This window comes from Ochotona curzoniae, unplaced genomic scaffold (assembly GCF_017591425.1).
Source record: "Ochotona curzoniae isolate NIBS_2020 unplaced genomic scaffold, NIBS_Ocur_1.0 scaffold_4505, whole genome shotgun sequence".
Lineage (NCBI taxonomy): Eukaryota > Metazoa > Chordata > Mammalia > Lagomorpha > Ochotonidae > Ochotona > Ochotona curzoniae.
The window spans coordinates 146,268-171,058 of record NW_024467118.1 but is presented as its reverse complement, the minus strand read 5'-3'; the positions used below and the strand labels follow the sequence as shown (position 1 = coordinate 171,058).

Below are 24,791 nucleotides of genomic sequence, written 5' to 3'. Positions count from 1 at the left end.
CGAGGCTGTCCGCCAGCGGTTGCTGAGCTGCGGCCGGACCCGGACCCAAGCGCGGCCGCCCGTCCGTCTGTCCGCCCGTCCGTCCTGCGGCGCGGGAGTGTCCGGCGCCATGTCGCTGCTGCAGTCCGCGCTGGACTTCCTGGCGGGCCCAGGCTCCCTGGGTGGCGCCGCTGGCCGCGACCAGAGCGACTTCGTAGGGCAGACGGTGGAGCTGGGCGAGCTGCGGCTGCGGGTGCGGCGAGTCCTGGCCGAGGGTGAGGCCCGGGAGGCCGCGGGGCGAGGGCTGGGCCAGGCCGGGCGGGCCGAGGCTCCACGCCCAGGACCAGGGTCAGCGCTGGACCGAGCAGGCCTGGCTGAGGGTCCTGGGCGTGGACCAAGGCGGCTGTGCCCGGGGTGTCAGCGCTGGGCCGGGGCGGGTCACCCGCTGTTAGGGTCCGGGAGGGCATCGTCTGCCCTCAGTCCCCTGGGGCACGGTGTGGGTGTGGACTGGCCAGCTAGGTATTTGGGGGTGGGTCCCGTGCAGGGGCAGAGAGGGGAGCAGGGCTGGTCTTCATGAGTGCCCGTGTGGGCACTGCTGGCAGGGGACAGACGCAGCAGCCCGGGCTAGCAGTGGACAGGGCTGTCGGCTTCCTGGCCTCCTGTGCCTGGGGTCCCCCTCCCACGGTGCCCAGGGTGTGCCGGTGCTGCTTGCTCTCCAGGCTATCTCCATATGGTGCCATATGTCACCTGCAGACAGGGTCTGCACTGCCCCTGGGTCAATACACACGTTTTGGGTGTTGTGGCAGGAAGCTGCAGGCATGGGAGGTGAGCTCCTGGATGAGATGGTTCTGCCCAGCAGTGTGGCCTGTAGTTCCTGGCTCGAGGGCTGAGGGCCAGCACTGGGACGCGCTCAGCCTGGGCAGCACTGGGAGGCGCTTCAGTGAAGGAAGTGTGTGGGACCCACCCAGCACCCAGGGCCACAGCCAGGAAGTGCAGGGAATGAGGAAGTGGGCAGGGGAAGGTAGAGGTGACCCAGCCCGGGAGCCACACAGACTGGGTTTATTTGAAAGTTGGGTTACAGATTGAGAAGAGTGAGAGAGATGTTCCAACTGCTGCTTCAGGCCCCAGATGCCTGACAGTCAGAGCCAGCCAGGGCTCCCCTATGTGCGGCAGGGACCTCAAGGCTTGGGCCCTCCTGGGGTGCACAGCAGCAGGGAAGTGGGAAGTGGTGGGAGGACGAGAGGTCAGGCCTGATCCGGGTCACGGTGAGGGCTGAGCCTGGACCAGGCTGGGGATGAGCTAGGACTGAGTCTGAAACACCTACATCCCAAAAGTGACACCCCAGCCCTGGTCCTAGCTCGGCCCTCACTGTGCGCCCCCTCCCCCTGGCTGTGGCCCCTGCTCCCCGGCTCATCCTACAGAGCCTGTGCCAAATTTCTGTCCCTGCTTTTGTGGATATTTTTTAAAAGATTCATTTAATTTTTATTGGTAAGTCAGACATACAGAGAAGAGAGAGATAGAGAGGAAGATGCTCCATCTGGTTGATTCACTCCCCAAGCGGCCACAACGGCCAGAGTTGTGCTGATCCGAAGCCAGGAGCCAGGAGCCTTTTTTGGGTCTCCTATGCCATGCAGGGTCCCAAAGCTTAGTGCTGTCCTCAACTTCCTTCCCAGGGAACTGGATGGGAAGTGGGACAGCCAGGACTAGAACCAGCTCCCATATGGGATCCCAGTGTGTGCAAGGCAAGGACTTTAGCTGCTAGGCTACCATGCTAGGCCTTGTTTTGTGTTTTAAAACAAAGCATTTACCCTAGTTCTGTTTGTGTGTTTAGTTTGCTTAGTATCTGCAACAGACGGGGCTGGTTTGAAGCCAGGAGCCTGGAGCTCTACCAGGTCTCCCCCGGATGGCAGGGCTGGGCTTTGCCTACTGCCTCCCGTGGCTGCAGGAGCAGGAAGCTGGAATTGGTGGTGCAACCTGACCAGACACTGGCAGCCTGTGGGGTTTTCCTGGCAGATGCCAGCTCCACATGGTCACCACGCCACCCGGCAGTTCTCTGGCTCCTGCACGATCTGGTGGGGTTTGTGAACAGCCCTCCCTCCCCTCCAGTCGGAGACACAGCGCGACCGGCACTTGTGGTCAGTGGTGACATTGGACACTGCTGGCAGCTTTGCAGGGCGCTCTGCCCCTCTGTGTGAGGTGCTGGCTGGCCCCTGTTCTGAGTGACGGCTCTGTTTCAGGAGGGTTTGCGTTTGTGTATGAAGCCCAGGACCTGGGAAGCGGTAGAGAGTACGCCCTGAAGGTAACGAGCAGACAGCCTTCTCAGGGGTGTGTGTTTGGAAGCCCAGCTTCTTTCTGGGGACAACTTGTGAGGGCTGTCTGCCCCCTGGGGTGGTGGGAGGAGCGAGGGTCACCTCACACTGGGGTCACGAACTGCTCGCCCTGTGTGCCAGAATGAGTGGGAGCATGAGGAGTCTCGTGCTTGGGTGGGCAGGGCATGGTGGAGGCTATACCGCCTGCTGTTAGCTCCAGAACGATCTTGGCCCGCTCATGCACCTTGTCTGTCCCGTTTGCCCTTGCGCATTTGGTGGAAGCCCCTGTCTGCACTCCGTGCTCAGGGGCCCTGTGGGGCGAGCTGGCAGCTGTAACCCACTGTGTCTCCCACACAGAGGCTACTGTCTGACGAGGAGGAGAAGAACAGAGCCATCATCCAAGAAGTCTGCTTCATGGTATCCTTTGCCCAGCCAGCCTCACTGTGACCACACCGGCCGTGCTGGTTGACTGTCTTTAGAGGAGCTTGTCCCATGCTCTGCTCCCAGGGAGTGGGCTGGAGTAGTGCTGTGAGTCAAGCGGTCTGCAGGCCCAGAGGCCAGCCTGCTCACTGCCAAGGATTGAGGCCACTGCCCCCTGCCGGCTCTCCTTGCATGGATGGCCACCCTGGGCCCCTTTGCCTTGTCCTGCACTGGCACCTGTGTGCTAGGCCTGGGCCTCCACCTTCCCTGTAGTTGGATCTGCTCTCTTGTCTCTCAGTTCTGTCCCCCTCTGAAGCCCCAGCTGCCTGAGCTGTGCTTGGGGTGGACGCAGCCATCTCTCAGCCTCCCCGGCAACCCCCTGCCAGGTGTGTGGCCAGCTTTGCCTGCTTCTGCGTCCCCCCACCGTCTGCACCCTCGCTGGCCAGCGCAGAGCTGCGCCGGGGTGGGCTCTGCATGCATGTTCTCCTTTAACGAGATCCTGCAGAAGAAGTTGTCCGGCCACCCCAACATTGTTCAGTTCTGTTCTGCAGCGTCGATTGGGAAGGAGGAATCAGACACTGGGCAGGCCGAGTTCCTGCTGCTCACTGAGCTCTGCAAAGGTGAGCCCCAAGCTTCTCAGGGAGGCCGTGGCCTCGGAGCTGCCCTGGCTCTGGGTGCTGGGTCCCAGGTGTGGTCAGTGGACATGCAGCCATGTGACGTGTGGGCAGGGCCTGACCTCACAAGACACCGGGCATGGGCAGGGGTCTTCCGGAGGATGTGGCATGGAGTGGGCATGTGGAGGGGTCCCTGGAGCTCAGATGCCTGCGTGACATGGACACAGATCTGACCCCAGCTCCCAGAACGTACTGTGCCCAGGGCACGCTGAGGCAGGGAGCACTGGGCCCAGTGGAAGCTGCTTCCCACTGGACTGGGTGGATGACAGGGGAAGGGCACAGCCTGCTGGGGGCAGGGGTGGGACAGGGAGTGTGAGGCCTGCACTGGTTCTGCAAGGGTGGGGTATATGGGTGGGAGTGGAAATGTGGCGACAGCTGCTGGTTTCAGCCTGCATGGAAGCCCCTGGGCCTTGCTCGTGTCCCTGTCAGCACAGGACCCTTCCCTACCATCTCCAGGCTGACTGCTGCCTCCCACCCCTGCTCCAGGCTCTGTCCGCCACAGCACACAGGGGTGTAGGCCCTGCGGGGTTCTGCAGTGTGTGGGGTGGGCAGGGCTGCCCAGGGACAGTGGCCGCATCATGCTCTGTTGCACGCAGGTGGGTGTGCTCTTGGTTTTCTTAGCCTTCTGTCTGACTCAGCTGGAGGTGGCCAGAGACACTGTGGTGACCCTGGCCTTTCTTCCTCGCCCCTGGCCTGCAGGGTCCTCCCTGCGCCACGTGCCCCTCAGTGCAATGAGAGCATCAGGCAGGCCTCAGCAGTGGCTCCAGTGCAGTGGCTCTGGCATGTCTCCATGCACTCCTGTCTGTTGTGTTTCTGGGCTGTGTCTCACTCAGGTCTGTCTCCTGGGGCCTTTATGTCATCTGTAGTGAGAGCAGTGGGGTGCAGATACTGAAGAAAAAGGGATTTCACTGCCCAGATGTCTCCATTCAGAGTGTACCCCAGCAGCTTGGACTCCATGTTTACCTCTGGCAACACACATGGGTGGCAGTGGGAGGTGGCCAAGTTGCTCCTTGATGCCTGGGTGGACGGGTCTGGGACAGGCTCCACTAGCAGCTCTGGATACCACCCAGGTCTTCTGTTCCTGGGCCATCTTGGCCATGAACAGGGAGCAGCCTAGGTCAGGTTTCACTTTAATGGGGGATACCTGGCACGTGGCGGTGTCACTGCCCCCAGCAAACTCTACAAGCAGCCAGAGTAGCCGGCTGTATCAGGCGTCCTTGTACCTATACGTTGTCTGGTCCTACTGGGAGCACAGAGGGTCCGAGGATGTCTTCCGGCTGTCCAACAGGTGGCCCTCAGCATCTGCCTGGTGGTGAGGGTGGCAGTGAGCAGGCAGTAGAGCCGCTCCTCCTCCTCCTGCAGCTCTGAGCAGTTTTCCTTGCAAGTTTCTGTTCAGTGTTTCCAGGTTGTGATGGTGGTGGGTGATGGCTGTCCTCACTGCCCCTATGGGCCACCACAAGTTATCCCAGGCTTGAGTGAGCCTGTAGGGCCTGTGACTGGCCATGCTTCCACGTGACACTCCCTCTGCGTGGGAGGGGTCTCACATCTAAGCTAGGGGCTGTGCACAGGCACCTGGCTGGGAAGCATGCAGGGGCAGGTGGCCCAAGGCCATGATGTCAATAAGCAGAAGAATGCGGAGGCCAGTGAGCAGCACGGGCACTGCCTGCTGGGAGGTCTTGGGGTGGCTCCTCCTGGCAGGCCGGTCCTGCCTGTCTGTCTGTCTCTCTCACTCACACACCCCTCGGGATTCCCCCTCACTGGGAATGGTACTCTCACCATACTTCGGCCCTGTCCACGTGGAGCTGAGGGTTGGGAGGCTGCAGATGCTGGGCAGATGGGAGCCACAACAGGTGGGACAGGCAGTGGCCCTTGGTAAGGGGTGAGCTGGAGGCTGCCTTTTTGGGGTGCTGAATGAAGGATTGAAGGTTTGGGGGGCAGAGGAAGAGGCTACATAGTGGGTGAGCTGCTAACTGCCCTAGTCCTGTGGGTTCTGAGGAGTGGGCTGCAGGAGCTGAGGTCGGGGACCTGACTGGGACCTGCATGGTTGTGCTACAGAAATACTTTAGAAGATGTGGGGTTACTAGAGAAGGCTGGGCCTGCATGGATGTAGTCACTGCTCTTACTGCCATGGGGACACTCAAGCCTTAATTGGCAGCCTGTCATCCTGTCAGCACACGCATGTGTCACAGGCAGTCTGTCCTGTCAGCATGTGTGTGTCACAGGTGGTGTGTCCTGTCAACATGTGTGCATGCCACAGGCATGCACTGTCAGCGCTTGTGTGTGTAACAAGTGGTATGTCCTGTCAGCACACGTATTTGTCACAGGCAGTGTGTTCTGTCAGCGTGTGTGTCATAGGCAGCCTGTCCTGTCAGCACATGTGTGTCTTGGGCATGCTATCATTTCTTGAGCAGCAGCCTTTGTCTGACTTGGGGAGGTATTGTCACTCAGGGCTCTGACTTGCTTACACTTACTGTGGGGACAGGCTGCTGCATGCCATCCCCTGCCCTGGGGGTGATGCTCATAGAACCTGGTGACCTGGGTGTGCTGACGGGGATCGCCCCAGCCCTGCCCTCGGGTTGGCCATCATCCTGGGGTCAGCCACGGGCCTTGAGGGAACAGTGCTGCGGCCCCACCAATGGGATCGTAACCTGCTTGTTCCTTCCAGGGCAGCTGGTGGAGTTTCTCAAGAAAACAGAATCGCGAGGTCCCGTGTCGTGTGACACAGTCCTGAAGATTTTCTACCAGACGTGCAGAGCTGTGCAGCACATGCACAAGCAGAAGCCACCAATCATCCACAGGGACCTCAAGGTACCAGCCCTTGTGGGTAGGCGGCCATCATCAGGACCGCGTGTTGCCTCTGAGGTGTGGTGGGGATGCCTCTGCTGCGCCTCGCGAGGCCTGGGTCCTCGGCGTGGTCAGGTGGCAGCGGCTGTGCCTGATGGCCCAGGCTCACCAGGGCTGTCTGGGTTTTCCCAGGTGGAAAACTTGCTGCTGAGCCATCAGGGAACCATTAAACTCTGTGACTTCGGCAGTGCCACGACTATCTCGCACTATCCCGACTACAGCTGGAGTGCCCAGAAGCGGGCACTGGTGGAGGAGGAGGTGAGCTGGCTCTGCAACCCTGCCCCGTGCCTGCTGTGGGCTCAGGTTGTAGGTACATGGTCCCTGGCAGGCGGCACCCTACATGGTGCAGCCCTGGCTACCACCCCTTTTCCAGTATCATTGTGAAGGGTCACCCTTTGTGGGGATCAGCACCTCTGCCTGAGATGGGGTGACACGGGGCCCCTTGAGGGAGGGGGTAGGCTGGTGGAACTGACCCTGGGCCTGCGCCAGAAGTGGGGCACACACTGCGAGGCCTGGAGCCCTGGCCGCACCAGGTGGTCTACCTGCAGCCTGTGGTCTGGCAGCCAAGCTCGGGAGCAGCAGTAAAAGGCCTTGCAGCGGGCAACTGAGGAAGTGTGTAGGGCACATGTCTGTCCTGCAGACCACAGCCCTGTGCTGAGACAGCACACAAATGCCAAGCTCTGTGTTCCTCCGCCCCGCCCCGTGCTGAGGATGCATGGCCTCCTGGGAGTGCACAGCCTCCGTACATGGGGCTGTGCCCTTTCTCCCGTGGCTGCCTGGTGCAGAGCACTCCGGCTTGACTTTGCACTTTGGCTCCACCCACTGCTATGTCCTGCTTCCTGCTTGCAGAACCCACAGTACCCACATCTCCCGCCCCCCATCCTAAGCTCTGCTGCCAGATTGGGGTACTCAAGGCCCTGGGCAGATGCCCACAGGTGCTCATGTCCATCCTCAGAGCAGAGCCACGGCCCCACCCTGTCCCCTCTCCCTCCCCTTCCCGTGTGTCCCTTGGGGCTCATTCTGCATCTACAGAGCTGCTTGTACACCCCTCCTGCTGCTGCCTTCTGAGAGAGTAAGGACTTACTTGTGGCTCCTTCCTATCCGTGGCCAGGTCCAGAAGCTGCTCACCAGCTCAGCAGACAAGAAGCTTTCCCTGTGATTTGTTTGAGAGGCAGGGAAAGCCTATGGACACGTGGCCCATATGAGGCTCATGCCCTGTACCCACAGCAACCAGGTGGGCCAGGCAGAGCCAGGAGCCCAGGGGCCAGGGATCCAGGCCTGGAGCCGGAGCTGGGACTTGGGACCAGTGCCTTGGCCCAGGGAGTGGGCATTCCAGTGGTAGTCTCCCCGGCTGTGTGCATGCCTGGCCCCTTTGAGTAAACCTACCATCCCCCCTACCCCAAGTGTGTAATGCATGGTCTCCCTTCAGCCCCTCGCCAGCAAAGCCCAGACTCCGTGCTGCACACCTTCTGTCGTCCATGTCTCCTTTGCTCCCATGTCTCCTGGGCCAGTCTGCCTGGAGTCATTAAGGCCATCTTCCTCTTTTAGTCTCTCGAGAAAAAAAAAAGGGTTTTTTTTGTTTGTTTTTTTTAAATTTACTTTAAAGGCAGAAGGACTTGGAGAGAGAAAAAAGAGAGAATCTTTTGTCCCCTGATTTACTCCCTGGTTAAGGCTGGACCAGGCTAATGCCAGGGGTCTGAGCCTACACAGAGTGTCCTGCATGGGACAAGGGCCCCAGTACCTGCATCATCCCCTAATGCCTTCCCAGGTTCTTGAGGAGCTGGGTCAGAAGTGCAGCTGCTGGGACTTGATTGACGCCCAGGTGGGATGTGGCCGTCACAGACCACAGCCCAGCCTGCATAGCACTGGCCCCAAGAGCTCTCCATCTGCTGGGTGACTCTCATGTGCCCGGAGTGCCCAGGCTCAGCCAGGCTGGATGCCCGTGGGCCATGGTCATAGGTTCATGAACAGGACTGAGCAGCTGGGCTGCCGACAGCCATGATATGGAAAGTGGGCCTTGGGCAGTGGCCAGGCCCATGTGGCACTGACCCTCTTGCCCTCTGTGACCAGTCTCTGGACCTCATGGCTCTGGACCAGAAGCCGTCCCCAGGAGCTGAACCCCTGGCCATTCTGGTCCCCAGGGTGACGGGGTGGACAGTCCCCTGTGCCTGTCCTGTGGGTCTGTGCACACACTACAACTTACAGGTGGGTAGGCGACTAGGTAGTCCCCTTGTTCCCCACTGGACTCGCCCAGAAGCTTTTGGCTTAGCATCTCCCACAGGCTGTAAGACAGTTTGATTAGGTGTGAGGGCCATGGCAGGGTTGGCAGCAGCTGGAGCGCTAGCCACAAGGGGCCCCTGACTGGCTGTGCTCTCTGCAGATCACGAGGAACACAACGCCCATGTATAGGACGCCAGAGATCGTGGACTTGTACTCCAACTTCCCCATCGGCGAGAAGCAGGACATCTGGGTGAGGGCCCCACTGCCCAGCTTCCCGCGCACCTAGCTGAGGCCACTCCTCTTTCTGCTGAGGCCCTGCCCTACCTCTCACTGCTCAGGGACCCTGACCTGCCTGTCACGGCTCAGGGACCCTGACCTACCTGTCACTATATTTGGGGCCCTGACCTGGTGCACTGGATTCTCCAGCCTGGTGGAGTGTTGGTCAGTGCCAGGGCCTCCTATGCATCCCCAGGGGGCAAGGACAGCATCAAGTGCCTATATCTAAGATGCCCTGCAGGGTCTCAGTAAGACCCACCATGTTCCCCACCCCCCAGACCAACTGTGGGCCTGCCCCATTCCTGCAGGGTCTTGGTTAGACCCACCTTGGGCCTGCACTAGGCACCATCACTGCCTCATGTGCTAAGCGGACCCTTGAGCTGTCTTTGACAGAATGCAGTTGCTTGACCCCAGGATTCTGAGAAGTGTGGACCCCCACCACATCTTGCCCCATGGTCTCCACTGCTCAGAGCAGAGGTCCCCCAAATCCTCTGCATCCTTGGGTAGTGAGGGCTGCAGTGTAGCTGGGGTCCACTGATTTGTGGGCACCCTCACTGCCCCACCCCCGCATGCTCTGGGCTGCGTCCTATATCTGACCTTGGCCCCCTCCCTGCACCCCCTCCCACAGGCCCTGGGCTGCGTCCTGTACTTGACCTTGGCCCCCTCCCTGCACCCCCTCCCACAGGCCCTGGGCTGCGTCCTGTACTTGCTGTGCTTCCGGCAGCATCCTTTTGAAGATGGGGCAAAGCTGCGGATTGTCAATGGAAAGTACTCGATCCCCACAGATGACACGCGGTACACGGTGTTCCACGGCCTCATCCGTGAGTGTCCACGGGGTCTGCCTGTGAGGATGCCCATCGGCCGCTGCTGCCGGTATCTGAGTACCGTGTCTGTGCTGTAGGCGCCATGCTGAGGGTCAACCCCGAGGAACGCCTGTCCATCGCTCAGGTGGTGCACCAGCTGCAGGAGATTGCAGCTGCCCGGAACGTGAACCCCAAGGCGCCTATCACAGAGGTGCGGTGGGCGGATGGGCTGCCTGGCCCTTGGCCTCCAGAAGTTTGTCCAGACCTGGCCCAGGGTTCCTGGAAGTGCTCCTGCAGGCTCTGAGAACGGTCCCCTGTGTGCCTCACACAACTGTGGCAATTGCAGGCCCCACATCCCACGCATCAAAGTGGCGTCGGATATGACTAGGTGGTCAGCGTGAGTGGATTGGGCACTAGCAGCCACTGTGGCGGTAGTGGTGGGCAGCAGAGGTCACCCTTCCCGGTGGCTATGGCCAGAGGCCCATGGAGGAAACCCAAACATGGAGCAATACCAGGTGCCAGACCTCTGCACTGGGGGCAGGCGTGGCGTTGTGGCTGACAATTGTGGTCTCTGATAGGAAGTGCCTGCAAGCAGCTCTGAGGCCATAGGCAGAGTGGGGTGAGGGGAGGGGTTCTGCCCTCGGGATCAGTTGCTGGGGGTCCTGGATGCCATGGGGCAGCAGTGAATGTAGTGTCTGCCTGTGGCCAGAGAGTGCTGTCCAGGCAAGTGGAGCCCGAGACAGCCCTGGGTGCAGAGGGGAGTCTGCAGTGGACTAGAGCCCCTCAGGGCCTCTTGCTGGCCTTTCCTGGCCACAGGTGGATAGGGGCGGGCCGGCGTGGCTTCTGACCTTGCAGAGGACTCCTTACAGCTCCTGGAGCAGAATGGGGGCTACGGGAACGTCGCACTCTCCCCTGTGAGCAGCAGCCATGGTGGAGGTGAGTGCAGGCTGCTGGCCAGAGTTGACCAGACCAGTTACAGGAAACCTGGCCTGGGTCTCTCTTGGGGCTGTCCCAGGGTATGGCCTAACCCTAACCTACACCTGGCGTTGGGCAGGTTCCCCTGATTAAGGTAGGGCACTGGGAGTGCCTGCTGGGTGTCCCCATGGGTGTGGGGGCCTTAGGGCAAGTTGTTGGGTTATTACTGTGGGCCCTGTGTCCCTAGGGAGGGTCCCAGCCCCCATGGTTGGGTGGCCTCACCGCATGGTCCCCACTGCTGCCTCCCTGTGTGTGGGGACTTCCTACATCTGCACCAGATCTACTACTGAGACCCTGCCCAGGCCTGTCACTGAAGGGCTCAATCCTGCCATCCTTCCACTGCCCCTAGCACTCCTGTCACACCAAGAAGGTGGTGGCCAGCCAGAATCTGCATGCCAGATTCTCTGTCAGGGCCATCCTGGGAATGATCAGACCCTGCTGACTGGAAGCTGTCCACACAGGCCTGGCCCTGGCCGAGTTGGACCAGCCCTATGGCGGGTTCCTGGACATCCTGCGAGGGGGGACCGAGCGGCTCTTCACCAACCTCAAGGATACCTCCTGCAAGGTCATCCAGTCTGTGGCCAAGTGAGTGTGGAGAGCTGTCCCCTGCTCTCTTGCAGCCGTGGACACCCCCAAGAGTGGGATCCCCAACAGTGGCCTGCATGGGTGTCCTTTCTCATTGCAGCTACGCCAAGGGCGACCTGGACATCTCTTACGTGACCTCCCGAGTAGCCGGTACATCCACCCCACTGACCCACCCTGGTTGAGGACAGCCTGGGCCTCCCTTGCAGCTCTGTTGTGGACCACTCAGACCGTCTGGGCATTTTCCCAGGCAGGTCAGCCAGCGTCCAGCACAGTGGACAGTGACTGGAGTCCTGGGTCCCCTGTGGGTGACAGAGCGCTCCCCAAAGGTCACCCCAAAATCCAAAATCCTGGCCAGTCTTCTGATGGCTGGCCATGTGTGTGTGTGTGTGTGTGTGCGTACACGCGCATGCTGATGGCTGACTGTGGGTGTTTTCTGACAGCTGACCTGTGTGTACTGGCTATTGCTGACCCCAAAGTTCCCTTGCCTGCAGCCCTGGCTGTGTCCATTAGAGGGTGGACCGTGGCCTGATGGCATGGTGTGGCTGAGTCGACATTGCCTGCTTTGTCTAGTGATGTCATTCCCAGCAGAAGGCGTGGAGTCAGCCTTAAAAAATAACATCGAGGACGTGCGGCTCTTCCTGGACTCGAAGCACGCAGGGCACTACACGGTTTACAACCTGTCGCCAAGGACGTATCGTGCCTCCAAGTTCCACAACCGGGTGAGTGGTTTGGGCCAGCTTCCAGCTCCGTGAATGCTGAGGCCCTGCTGGGCAGGTCCTGGGCTGGGCTCAGGGCTGTGGTGCTGGGTTGACCCCTGGCTGAGCAAGACACTCCATAGGTCTGTGAGTGTGGCTGGGCAGCCAGGCGGGCACCCCTCCTGCATAACCTCTACAGCATCTGCAGGGACATGCACAGCTGGCTCCGCCAGGACCCCAAGAATGTTTGCGTCGTGCACTGCATGGTGAGTGACAGGCGCACAGAGCAGTGGTGGTGATCAGGTGTTGTCAGGAGCCAGACCTCTGGGCAGACCCTGATGGAGGGAGCGGGCCACTCTGCCACCAGTGATTCCTGCCGCTGGGCCAGGGTTCAGGTGATACACCCTCCAATGAGGATGATGACAATAGAGCAATTTGTCCTGAGGACGCTGGAAGGCTGAAGCAGCATGGGGTAGGGCCCATCCAGTGGGAGGAGCAGGCGCAGGGCCCTTCTTCCTCTACCTTGCCCTGCAGCCTGACATGTGCTAGGGGGAACCCCCTCCCCAGCATGGTGGTGACATGGCTGGCAGGAACCCTGCAGGTGGCGTGGTGTTGCCGCATGGCACTGTGCACGCCCCAGGGGACGGCTGGTGTGTCTCTGCCGCAGGATGGGAGAGCCGCATCTGCCGTGGTTGTCTGTGCCTTCCTGTGCTTCTGCCGGCTCTTCAGCACCGCTGAGGCTGCTGTGTACATGTTTAGCATGAAGCGCTGCCCGCCAGGAATTTGGCCATCACATAAGAGGTATGATGTAAGCCTGGCAGTGCCTGTCAGATGCACCATGGATCCTGTGCTGACCATGCAGAGGCCTGGCTCCTGGCTATCAATAACAGACCTGGAGGATCCCCAGAGTGATAGTCACAGGGCTGTGGGTACCAGGGACAGAGGGAGCAGGCCTGGGGTGAGGCCATGTGTGCCCACAGTGACGTGGGTACAGGGACGGAGGGAGCAGGCCTGGGGTGAGGACACACGTGTGCCCGCAGTGACCTGGGTACAGGGATGGAGGGAGCAGGCCTGGGGTGAGGACACATGTGTGCCCGCAGTGACCTGGGTACAGGGACGGAGGGAGCAGGCCTGGGGTGAGGACACATGTGTGCCCGCAGTGACGTGGGTACAGGGAGGGAGCAGGCCTGGGGTGAGGCCATGTGTGCCCACAGTGACGTGGGTACAGGGACGGAGGGAGCAGGCCTGGAGTGAGGACACACGTGTGCCCACAGTGACCTGGGTACAGGGACGGAGCAGGCCTGGGGTGAGGACACATGTGTGCCCACAGTGACCTGGGTACAGGGAGGGAGCAGGCCTGGGGTGAGACTGACTGTGCCCACAGTGACCTGGGTACAGGGAGGGAGCAGGCCTGGGGTGAGACTGAGTGTTGCCCACAGATACATTGAGTACGTGTGCGACATGGTGGCCGAGGAGCCCATCACGCCCCACCGCAAGCCTGTCCTCCTGCGGGCTGTGACCATGACGCCCGTGCCACTGTTCAGCAAGCAGAGGAGCGGCTGCCGGCCCTTCTGCGAGGTGTATGTGGGGGACGAGCGTGTGGCCACCACCTCCCAGGAGTATGACAAGATGAAGTGAGTGTTTGAGCATGCCCACCTCAGGCGGGGGTGCAGGGTCTGGTTGGTCTGGGACAGGTGCAGGTCCAGGCCGCCCCTCATGGCTCCTTGCATGGACATCTTTTTCTTTCTTTCTTTTCTTTCTTTTTTTTTTTTTTTTTGTGAACTTATCTATGGAGATCTTTTTACTATTATTATTATTATTATTTTATGATACAGTTCCATAGGCTCCTGATATTTCCCTTATCCCAGCCCCAATTCCCCCCCACCCAACCTAGTTCCTCTATATCATTACTAAAGTATAGTTCTTCATACACAGTCATATGTCCATCATTGTGGGCATGGACAATAGCAGAGTCCAGAATCCTATTGTCAAGATACAGTGAACAGTTTCATTATAAGTCCATCTTTGTATGGAAGCAGAAATGCATACTACACTGCATCCTCACATCTGGTTGTTAATCTCCATTTCACAGCTACTGTACATCCCCTTAAATGAAAAGTCATAATACAAAATCAACAATAGAAAGAAAAATAAAAATTTACAATGCCATGAAGTTAAATGACATATTACTAGATATGACAGTCTCCATTACACAGCTACTATACATCCCCTTAAGTGAAGAGCCACAAAACAAAATCAACATCAGGAAGAAAAAAGGAATTAACAACACCATGATGTTAAATAACATGCTATTAAATGACTAACGTGTAGCTGAAGAAATGAAAATCAAGAACCTTGCAGAAAATGAGGCTACTGTATGATCTATGAGTCATTGAAAAATTTAATTAGAAGAAAGTGTTTTGAAGAGATGAAGTTAACAGAAAACATCAAAATCCATGCGATATAGTTTCCACTGATTTTTGTTGGTGAAATGTGTCTCTTCTAGACAACAAATAGATGGGTTTGTTTTTTAATCCAGTCTACTAATCTATGACGTTTGATTTAGCTTAAGCCATTTACATTCAGGGTTAATATGTGTGGGTGGTATTTTGGTCCTGTCATTTTAGGAATGGGTTGTTCATTGATTTAGTCTTCTGTTGCCATTTTACTGGGATTTTCTTCCCATTTGCCTTTGGTTTTGGTAGGTGCTATTCCTCTTCTCTGTCAAGAGAACATCTTGAAGTATCAATTGTAGGGCAGGTTTGGTAGAGGCAAATTCTTTTAACTTTTCTTTACTGTGGAAGAATTTTATTTCATTTTCAAAGACGAAAGAAAGCTTTGCTGGATATGTTATCCTAGGCCGATATTTTTTTTCTTTTAGAATCTGGAATATGTCACTCCATTCTCTTCTTGCCTATAGAATTTCCTGTGAGAGATCTCCTGTGAGTTTAATTGGCATTCCTTCATATGTCAATTGATTTTTTTCACGTGCACATTTAAGGATCTTTTCCTTATGTTCAATTGAAGAGAGCTTGATGATCATGTGTCTTGGTGAAGATCGCTTTTGATCAAGCCTGTTGGGAGTTCTGTGCCCCTCCTGGATCTTGTTTCCCAATTCTTTCTCCAAATTAGGGAAATTTTCCTTGATTATTTCATTAAATACATTTGCAAACTCAGCTTCTCTTTCTGCACCTTCCGGGACTCCCATAACTCTTCTATTTGGCCTCTTAATAGTGTCTTTCAATTCTTGAATACTTTTTTTGGCCTGATCCAGCTCTGCTTCCAGCTTTTTGTTTGCTTCCCCTGATGACAGGAATTCTGAGATTCTTTCTGCTTGCTTCATTCTATTTTGGAGACTCTCCACTGTACTTTAATTTGCTCTACTGTGTTCTTAATTTCTGATAGATCAGCCTTGATTTGCTTTATTGCTGCTATTGCTGTGTAAAATATTCCTTAAATTCTTTGAACTCTTGTATGTGCTTCTGATTGTTGATCAGAAGCTTTAAAATGAGTTTTCTGAATTCTGTGTCCCCCATTTTCTTGATGTCTTCCTCAGTTAACTCTGAGGTTGGCATAGGATTTTGCTCCTTTGCAGGGGAGTTTTCAGTAATATTAATTGTGCCTCTGTCTCTTCTTTTGCTCTTGGTTATTGTACTTCTGGTTATCAGAGTCTTCTCCTTGGGGCAGGTTTCTAAGCTGTGTCACCCACAGGTCTATAGTTTGATTTTACTTATTGCAGTTGGTACACAACTCTGCTTGCAGCCAATTGTGGCACTCTTTCCAGCGAGTTCCAGGTCTAGGTTCTTATGTTAGATTTCCACAGAGAACTCCGTAGCCCCAACTCTGCCTCACCAATCTCCACCTCCTGTGATACCATTTTGAGGCTGCACCTTTGTCTCTACAACCTTTCTCCCTCTTCTGGTTGGAGAAGGTCCCAGGATTAGGGAGACACCAGGTGTCCTATATAGCTAGGTTGTTGGTGGCGCTGATCTTGCCGGAACCTGTTGAATGTTAGGTCTGGGTGCCACACGGACCCATTTTGACTCTACAATGCCACAGTCGGTATTATTTTCCTGTGGGAGTAGTGTAATCCACGGAACTCAGTGAGTTCTCGCAAGTTCAGCACATGCGCAGTTCACTGTTGTCCCTGCAGTCCTAAACTTTTGCCACAGTGTACAAAATGGTGCCTGACGTACCACTACCAGAGTTCTTGATCTGCTGGCCGTCAGGTCTGAGGGCTACCCAGACCTGTCTTGGGTGGAACCTATAGGATGCCACGTTGCTGCAGTTCACTGAGTCAGAAATGAGTTCACTCCCAGCTCAGCATATGCTCAGTCGTTTCCCTTGCCTTTACCTCCTTACGCAAAATGGCACTCAGTTCGGCTCAAGGGGGCTGACTGGGCTGTGAAATCCACCCTGTTCTCGCACCGCCTGTCTGGGATCTGTTGCTCTATCTCTGCTCCTCATCAAATCAAACGGACCAGCAGGACAGACAGTTCTTTGTCTGGGTTCACCTCCTAAGCTCCCAGTGTAAGTCCCTTCCCACCTGGTTGCTGGTGGCGTTCAGATGGCTGTTAATTGAATGCCACTGGGGTATCAGTCACTGCAACACCACACCATTGTGTCCACTGCTTTCCTATGTCTGTCAGTATCCAGGTACCCCTCTGCTGTTGTTCTGTCCTCTCCTGTTTCCTGGAATGTGTCCTCTCTGCTTCATCCTGATTAAACGTTTCTCCGTCCGTTTAAACGTGTCCTTACCCTTATTCCACCATCTTGATTCTCCCATTGCAGGGATTTCAAAGTGGAGGATGGCAGGGCAGTCATTCCCCTGGGCGTGACTGTGCAGGGGGACGTGCTCGTGGTCATCTACCATGCCAGGTCCACGCTGGGTGGACGGCTGCAGGCCAAGGTGAGCACGAAGGAGCGAGTAGGTGATGTGCTGTCTCCTTGGCCCCCTCTATCCCCTGCCGTCCATGCTCCCTGCCCACCGTCTGTGGCTGCTGCCCCTCAGCCAGCATCCTCTCTCTGGGCAGATGGCGTCCATGAAGATGTTCCAGATCCAGTTCCACACTGGCTTTGTGCCTCGGAACGCAACCACTGTCAAGTTTGCGAAGTATGGGGTGGGCACTGGGCCTGCAGGGCAGGTTCAGAGCGTGGCCTCTCAGGGCCCTCGGTCCTGTGTGACTGCACACCTTCCTGCACCTGCACGTGGGGTGGGCACCATCTGTGTGCAGAGACGGGCAGGGGGGCCAGCTGCGCAGGCAGGGAGCTGGGTGGGCAGCAGCAGCTGGGTCGGCACCAACTGCTGTTCTCCTCGTACCCTGTGTCTTTCTCCCTCTGGGAAGGGGGCATCACAGTTCGCATGGGGACCCTACACCAGTGTGCTGACGTGCAGCTACACCGGAGCTGTGCCCAACCCCATGAGGTTGTGGAGGGGCAGCAGGCTGAATCCAGCAGATGAGGCAGAGGGCTAGTCTTGATGCCCATGTGGCTGCCGCCCGGCTCAGAACTGCCCTTCTGCCCACAGCCATTGTTCCCTCACTGCCTTCTGTGACTGACAGGCCGGGTGGGCCTAGCACTGAGGGCAGAGGGTCCCCTTGGAGCACCACCACCAGGCCACCCCGTGACTGCTGCCTCTGAACTACAGGTATGATCTGGATGCCTGCGACATCCAGGAGAAATACCCGGATTTATTCCAAGTGAGTCTAGACGTGGAGGTGGAACCTCGAGACCGGCCAAGCCAAGAGGCCCCGCCCTGGGAGAGCGCACGCGCCAAGGGCCTGACCCCTAAGGTCCTCTTCTCCAGCCGCGAGGAGCAGCAGGACACACTGTCCATGTTTGGTGAGTTCCCCAGCAAGCCCAAACCTGGATAGGGAGACCAGGCCAGCCCACACTGTCCTCCTGTTTGCACATCTCACAGGGACATGGGGCCTGGGACTGATGCCCCCTCCCCACAGGGAAGCCTGAGCTGCCTCGCCAGCCCGGCTCCACTGCCCGCTATGACGCTGAGGGGACATCGCCCGAGGCTGTGCCCACTGAGTCAGACTCCCCGCAGAGCGGCCCAGACGCTGACCACTTCCTGCACACGCTGGACTGGCAGGGTAGGTGTTGGGACCGAGTCCGCTCCACCTGGCCCTGCTCAGACGAGAGGCGCGTTCACAGCCTTGAAGACCTGTCTGGAAGGAGGGGAGAGTCCAGGTCTCTCCCCACACGCTGAGCCTGGCCGTCCTGACCTCCTACCCCAGACCCTGCCTGATCCTTCCCAGGGCCATCCCCCAACAGGGTGCTGGGGGGTTCTTGCTGTGTGGAGCCAGGGGCTGCAGGCTGGCAGTGCCAAGCCCCTGACATTCCTTCCCAGAGGACAAAGAGCTGGAGCCCGGCGTGGAGGAGGGTGCCTCACCGCCCGGCCCAGCCGTGGACGAGGACGACAGCGAGGCATCCACCGAGGTGGAGCCTGGGCCCCATGAGGACCAGGAGGAAGAGGAGGAACCCCGCCAGGTGGCAGGGCCGGAGTCACAGGATGCGGTTGACCTCCTGGGACTGCATGAGGAGGCAGGCCCGGAGCCAGCATCTCCCTCATCTCCTTCACAAGCCCGCGGGGTCCCCTCCAGCAACGCTGAGCTACTCAGCTCCCTCCTGGGTCCCCCTGAGGCTGCTGTGGAGCAGCCCCCAGACGACCTGCTGGGCGGGGAGGCCCCGCCCCTCAGCACTGGTAGGCACCGGGCCTGATGGGAATGCCTGCCAGCCCTGCCCCCAGAGCCCCCGACATCCCTTGTCCCATCTGGTACTCCCACCCTCCGCCTGTCTCCACAGCTGACCCCTTCGAGCCCCTGCTGCCACTGTCCCAGCCCCATGCCCAGCCTGACCTCTTCGGCGCCTTCCTCACGGCAGAGCCCAAGGCCGCAGCACCGCCCTTCCCCTCCACACACAGTGCCCCACCCCCAGCCTGCAGCCCCGACTTCCTGCACCTAGGTAAGTGATCCTTGGCCAGGCTGACAGGGCACACCTCCGCCTTGGGCAGCCCGTGCCTCTCTAGGGTCCCTCCATGTGCCCAGGCCCTCGGCTGATGGTGCCCTGCTGTAAGCAAGGGGCCAGTGGGAGCCCAGGGAGCTCAGCTTCTTAGTCAGTGGTGGGCACCGTGCCAACCATGCAGTCCTGCAGGGCACCACAACCTGTATGCTTGCAGTCCATGGGCACCACTGGGCAGCCACAGGTGCTGACCTTGCACATGCAGTCGACCACTTCCATGGCCTTGAGAGGAGAGGGGCAAGCTAAGCCGTGGTGAGGAGGTGAGATGCTGACTAAACACCTCCTTCTAGGGGACCTACCCACAGATCCCAGCAGGATGACCAGCTCCTCCAGCCACCCAGACCTGCTCGGGAGCTGGGACACCTGGACCGAGGCTGCTGTGCCTGGGCCAGCACCCACAGCAACCAAAGAAGGTAGGACCCTGAGCAGGGCCCAGGACCTGGGCAGGCACCCTTTCCAGTTTGTATGGCTCCCCAGGATGGCTGTACCTGGACCCCACCTCAAGCCCTGCCAGAGCACATACTGTCATGGGTTTCCTGCCCCCATCCCAGCTGTCAGGAGGCCCTGTAACCCAAGGGTGGCCTTTGAGGGCCATGGCCTAGGACCTTTCCTTGATTCCCTAGCATGCTCACCGGTGTGGGGCTGCTCTGCCGCGGTGAGGGCAGCCAGTGCTGTCTGGCGGGCAGAGATGGCCGAGGAGCCGGCTGGCCTGGTGGGCAGCTGGAGATGGCCACTGTGACATGAGGATTTCTCTTATTCTGTGAGGGTTCAGACACAGGAGCTGTTGGTGGATGACTTCTCTAGCATGTATTTGTTTATTGTTTGGAAGCTGGGATTATATTGAGATACAATCTTGTCTCTACGATTGACTTCCCAGATGTCCACAGTGGCAAGTGCTGGGCCATGACCAGGAGCTTCCTGTGAGTGCCCCATGTGGGTGCAAGAGCCCAGACACTTGGGCCGTCCTCTTTGGTTCCCCAGGCCATCAGCAGGGAGCTGGATGGGAAGTAGAGCAGCAGAACTAGAACGGGTGCCCACATGGAATGCTGGCACTTGCAATAAGATAGCCTTTTGAGCCACGGTGCCAGACCCTCATGTTTCAAGTGATGACTTTATGTAGTTTGTTGAACAACTGACTGTCAGACAGCTCTGTGACCAGGACACCAAGGGCTGTGTTGTGGCCACAGAGCAGCAGAGCTGTGTCTGACACTGAAGCCTGGCTGTGTGTGGAGCGAGGTATGCCTGCCCTTCATGATTCCTCTGCCTCTCTCTGCCTCTCTCTCCCTAGGAGGTCCGCTGGCCCCTCCTGGCCCCCAGCCTGCCCGCACCAAATCTCAGAGCCTCGACCCATTTGCTGACCTTGGTGAGCTCAGCTCCGGCCTCCAAGGTACCTGAAGCGCGCCACCGTGCCACCCAAGCAGGGACTGCCTCTCTGCCTGCCCTCAGGTGCCGTTAACTGAGGTGGCCAGATGTACCATGTCCCTAAGAGAGAGGGCACCTGGAACTTCGGCCCCAGCCACAGGGTCCTCCCCAGGGCCTGCCACTCCCCCTGGGCCAGTAGAGCTCAGGCTTTGTCCCTTAGCCCCTGTGGGCTTCTGGCCTGCAGGCTTGGGTGCCTCTGGGGACCCAGACACTGGTGTCAAGCTGGTGTGTGTGGAGGGCCGGCCACAGCATGGCCTCAGAGGCCCTCAGCTTCAGCCTCTGCATCCTCTGGGGGTGAGACCTGAGCCTGTGATGTCCATGCAGTCACCCTCACTAATGTCCACACTCGTGTCCATGCAGTCACCCCACGCCATAGTCTGCATTGATGTCCACGCTGTCACCCTCGCGGAGGTCCACACTCGTGTCCATGCAGTCGCCCTCAGTCATGTCCACACTCACGTCCACACTGTCACCCTCACTTGATGTCCTCACTCATCATGGTCCACTTTGATGTCCACACTACTCTGTCAGCATGCATGTCCATGCTGTCATCCACAGTGACTTGCACACTGCCCTCTGTGAGAAGGCCTGTGGCAGTGTAGAGTGCCCTATTTCTGGAACATTCCTGAGATGACATAGATCATGCCACACGTGACGTCTGCCTTGGGGTGGAGGTGGTCTCTGGCCATGATGGCCCTCCTGGCTGGTTCCTGCAAGTCTCACCACTGGACGGTGGCCTGGGAGCCCCTGCCCACATCTGTCAGGGCCCAGTCCTTGCTAGCAGCAGCCCGGGTGGGCACAGGTCGCCGGGGGCATACTCTGCCACCCTGCTTGCAGCCCACTTGGCACCAACGTGCCGTCTCCCACTGTCTCAGGTGCATCTGTTGGCTTCTCTGCTGGGGGCTTCCTGCCCAGAACTGGCCCCTCTTCCAAGGGGGCCTGGCAGACAGGTCAGCCACCAGTCCCGGGCCCATCCAGGCCCCCCCAGGGCAAGGCCCCCTCCAAGGCCAGCACTCAGCCACGGCCCCCCTACACTGGCAGCTTCAGCGTGATTGGGGGCCGCGAGGAGCGGGGCATTCGTGCCCCCAGCTTTGGTGAGTCCCACCCATGGGACCCAAACTTGGGGTTGGGGGGCAGAAGGGTGGGGCCTGCGTCTGGAAGGCGTCTCATTTGCAGCCCAGAAGCCTAGGGTGTCTGAGAGCGATTTTGAGGACTTGCTGTCCGGCCAGGGCTTTGCCTCCAAGGCTGACAGGAAGGGGCCACGGACCATGGCTGAGATGCGGAGGCAGGACCTGGCCCGGGCCTCAGACCCGCTGAAGCTCAAGGTGGGCACTGCCCCTGGGGTCCCCGTCCAGCCGCTGGGCTTGGGGTAGGGCACAGTCCTTGGGGCTCAGGGTGCCTCGGTGCTGCCCACAGGTCCTGGACTGGGTTGAGGGCAAGGAGCGGAATCTGAGGGCGCTGCTGTCCACGCTGCACACGGTGCTGTGGGACGGTGAGAGCCGCTGGACGCCCGTGAGCATGGCCGAGCTGGTGACGCCCGGCCAGGTGAAGAAGCAGTACAGGCGCGCCGTGCTGGTGGTGCACCCTGACAAGGTGTGGGCGCCACAGGCTCCCTGACTCGTGTCCTGTGCGTGTCTCCCCCTTGTGTCCCCTGTGTGTCCTGTGTATGTGTCCCATGTGTGCCCCATGTGTCCCTGCCAAGGAGTGGCTTCGAGTCCCATGCCCACCTGCACCTGCACCCATACCCACAGGCCGCCGGGCAGCCGTACGAGCCACTTGCCAGGATGATCTTCATGGAGCTCAACGATGCCTGGTCCGAGTTTGAGAGTCAGGGCTCCCGGCCGCTCTTCTGAGACCCTGGAGGTCGGAGTAGCTCTGGAATGAGGCTGGTAGCCCGGCGTGTGGCCACAAGGGATGCTCCCGGTGCCTGTCTGGCCTGGTCCTGTGCTCGTGGGAGTGCATGGGGAGCTCGCTGTGCCAGTTCTCCTTCCTGCCCGTGGAGTTGGGGCTGCCCACTGTCCCTGAATCATGTCCTGTACATAATTAAACTATTTTCTGACCATGTTGTCTGCAGCCACTTCCTGTCGCGCCGGGGCTGGGAGTAGGGGAGCATGGGGCTGGACCTCACCTCCCTCCCTAGGGCCCCTCCAGTGCTCTTACCCATGGGGCCAGAGCCATCTCGCAAGCCCTGCCAGTCATAGACTGACCGCGGCCTGGGGCAGGGCTGGGAGCAGGGCCCAGGTCCTGATCTCTGATCTTGGGGCACTTGCTCCAGGACAAGCAGAGACCCCTGGTCTCTCCTGTGGGCCACTCTGTCCATGGGGCTCGGGGTTACTTAGTGTCACTGCCCTGCCAGGCCCTTGTAGTGAGAGTACACACCCTGCTACACGTGTTACAGGCATCTTACATGTGTGGCACAGGCATCTATTATACATCTGTGACTGTTACACGTGGTGTGACAGACATCTTACACGTGTGTGGCACACAGACATCGTGCTCTGTCAGGAACCCAGTGTTTTTGCACAGAAGCTCTGCCTACACCGTGTCCTGGGGCTGACCTGGGGCGGGGAAAGGGCTGAGTCAGAAAGCGGATCTGGTGAGTACGAGGCAGGCCTGGGCCTTAGGAAGCCCACAGCCATGCCCCTGGTGACCAGGGTCCTTGGCTCTGCCCCAGCCTGACGTCAAAAGCCTTCCTGGGCCCGGTGCGGTGGCGCAAGTGGTTAAGGTCCTCGCCTTGCACGTCCGGGATCCCATATGGGCGCCAGTTCTAATCCCAGCAGCCCCGCTTCCCTTCCGGCTCCCTGCCTGTGGCCCGGGAAGGCAGTGGAGGACGGCCTAAGGCTTTGGGACCCTGCACCCGCGTGGGGGACCTAGAAGAGGCTCCTGGCTTCGGATCGGCATAGTATCGGCCGTTGTGCTCACTTGGGGAGTGAATCATCGGACAGAGGATCTTCCTCTCCGTCTCTCCTCTCTGTATATCCACCTTTCCAATAAAAAATAATAATAATAAAAATAAATCTTTAAAAAAAAAAAAAAAGCCTTCCTGACAACTGTGGCTTTAGAGGGCCCAGGCTGCGGCAAGCCCTGGGCAAGAGCAGGGACTGAGCCCCCAGCACCAGTGCCTTGACCTCACCTTGGACCCCACAGGAGCCCACAGCCCAGGCCCCGCTGAAACCCCAGCCAAGCAGGAGGGGCTCCTGCCGATGTTTCTTGCAATGTCTGCCTGGCACCCACAGTATCTCTGAGGGGTCCACGGGAGGAGCGGGCAGCAGTCCGTTAGCTGCAGTGGACATGGGAGATGCCAAAGCCCAGGCTTGGCACTGGGGTTGCCCGCCTACCATCGTCCACTCTTGATGGTGTTCCAGGGCCTGGCCCCACCCTGCCTTCCCTGGGGAGGCCCTGAGGTGGATGATGAGAGCAGCTGCAGGCTGTGTCCACAAGAGGGAGCCAGAGAAAGGGGTGCCCAAGACCCTTTCTTCACTCAACACTGGTAACTTGAAGATTCATTGAAAAGTGTTGGGCCCTATGCCATGGCTCAGTGGCTAAGTCCTTTCCTTGCTTACACAGGGATCCCGGATGGGTGCCAGTTTGTGTCCCGGCACTTCCCATCCAGCTCCCTGCCTGTGGCCTAGGAAAGCAGTGGAGGACGGTCCCAAGCCTTGGGACCCTGCACTGATTTCGGGGACCCAGAAGAAGCTCCTGGAATCAGCTCAGATCTGGCCATTTGCAGCCATTTGGGGAGTGAACCAGCAGATGGGAAGTCTTTCTGTTTCTCCTTTTCTCTGTAAATCTGCCTTTCAAAAAATATTTTAAAAAATACAAAATACTGTTTTGTCTGGGAATGGGAAGATCAATGGCCAAATCAAATACATACATATCCAAGAAAAGTCACTGTAAATCACCATAATAGAGAGAAACCACAGTAGATACAGACCAGGCATTCAACACCCCCAAAGACCAAGCAGGGACCACTGGGCGCCACACCAGCCCCATATGTGGAAGTGGGCAAGCTCTGGTCAGCTAGAGGGGGCGGCACAGGGAGGGGCCAGGGCACACACACAAGGCTTTGTGTGGTTGCTGCAGTCCCAGCCCAGCCCGCTGCCCGTGACAGCCTGAGGCCGGGCCTGCACCTATGCGGAGGCCTGGATGGAGCCCCCAGCATCTTGGCCTTCGGGCAGTGACTAGCAGGCAGAGGCTGTTTCTCTGTTGCTCCACATTTTAAATAGTAATCATCAGTATTTTTTTTTAAGAATTATTTATTTTTATTGCAAAATCAAATATACAGAGAGGAGGAGAGACAGGGAGGAAGATCCTCTGTCCGTTGATTCACTCCCCAAGGGACCACAACAGCTGGAGCTGAGGTGATCCAAAGCCAGGAACCTCTTCCAGGTCTCCCACATGGGTGCAGGGTCCCAAAGCCTTGGGGCATCCTTGACTGCTTTCCCAGGCCACAAGCAGGGAGCTGGATGGGAAGTGGGACTGCCGGGGACTAGAACCTGTGGCCCTGTGGGATCCTGGTGCGTGCAAAGCAAGAACTTTGGCTGCTAGGCTACTGCGCCG

At 58.3% G+C, this 24,791-nt stretch overlaps 1 protein-coding gene across 4 annotated transcripts; it reads left to right on the top strand.

Moving 5' to 3' along the window:
• The first annotated feature begins 4 nt into the window (after positions 1-4).
• On the top strand, positions 5-22,291 carry GAK (cyclin G associated kinase). 4 transcript variants are annotated; one of them, XM_040966501.1, is made up of 28 exons: positions 5-254; positions 2,217-2,278; positions 2,646-2,705; positions 3,214-3,328; positions 6,048-6,190; positions 6,359-6,484; positions 8,607-8,696; positions 9,408-9,543; positions 9,624-9,736; positions 10,395-10,461; positions 10,962-11,085; positions 11,186-11,235; positions 11,656-11,804; positions 11,924-12,046; positions 12,448-12,581; positions 13,220-13,414; positions 16,572-16,689; positions 16,814-16,893; positions 17,428-17,621; positions 17,738-17,881; positions 18,139-18,492; positions 18,540-18,752; positions 19,100-19,222; positions 20,101-20,196; positions 21,107-21,325; positions 21,408-21,556; positions 21,648-21,824; positions 21,983-22,291. In XM_040966501.1, exons 1-28 carry the CDS (start codon positions 110-112, stop codon positions 22,082-22,084), a joined length of 3,801 nt encoding a protein of 1,266 aa, XP_040822435.1. In that variant the 5' UTR covers positions 5-109; the 3' UTR covers positions 22,085-22,291. The 4 variants fall into 4 exon arrangements, with proteins under 4 accessions (XP_040822435.1, XP_040822434.1, XP_040822433.1 ...); XM_040966500.1 differs by having other exon boundaries at positions 10,950-11,085; positions 19,100-19,252; XM_040966499.1 differs by lacking the exons at positions 5-254; positions 2,217-2,278; positions 2,646-2,705 and having other exon boundaries at positions 2,713-3,328; positions 18,594-18,752; positions 20,098-20,196.
• The last annotated feature ends 2,500 nt before the right edge of the window (positions 22,292-24,791 follow it).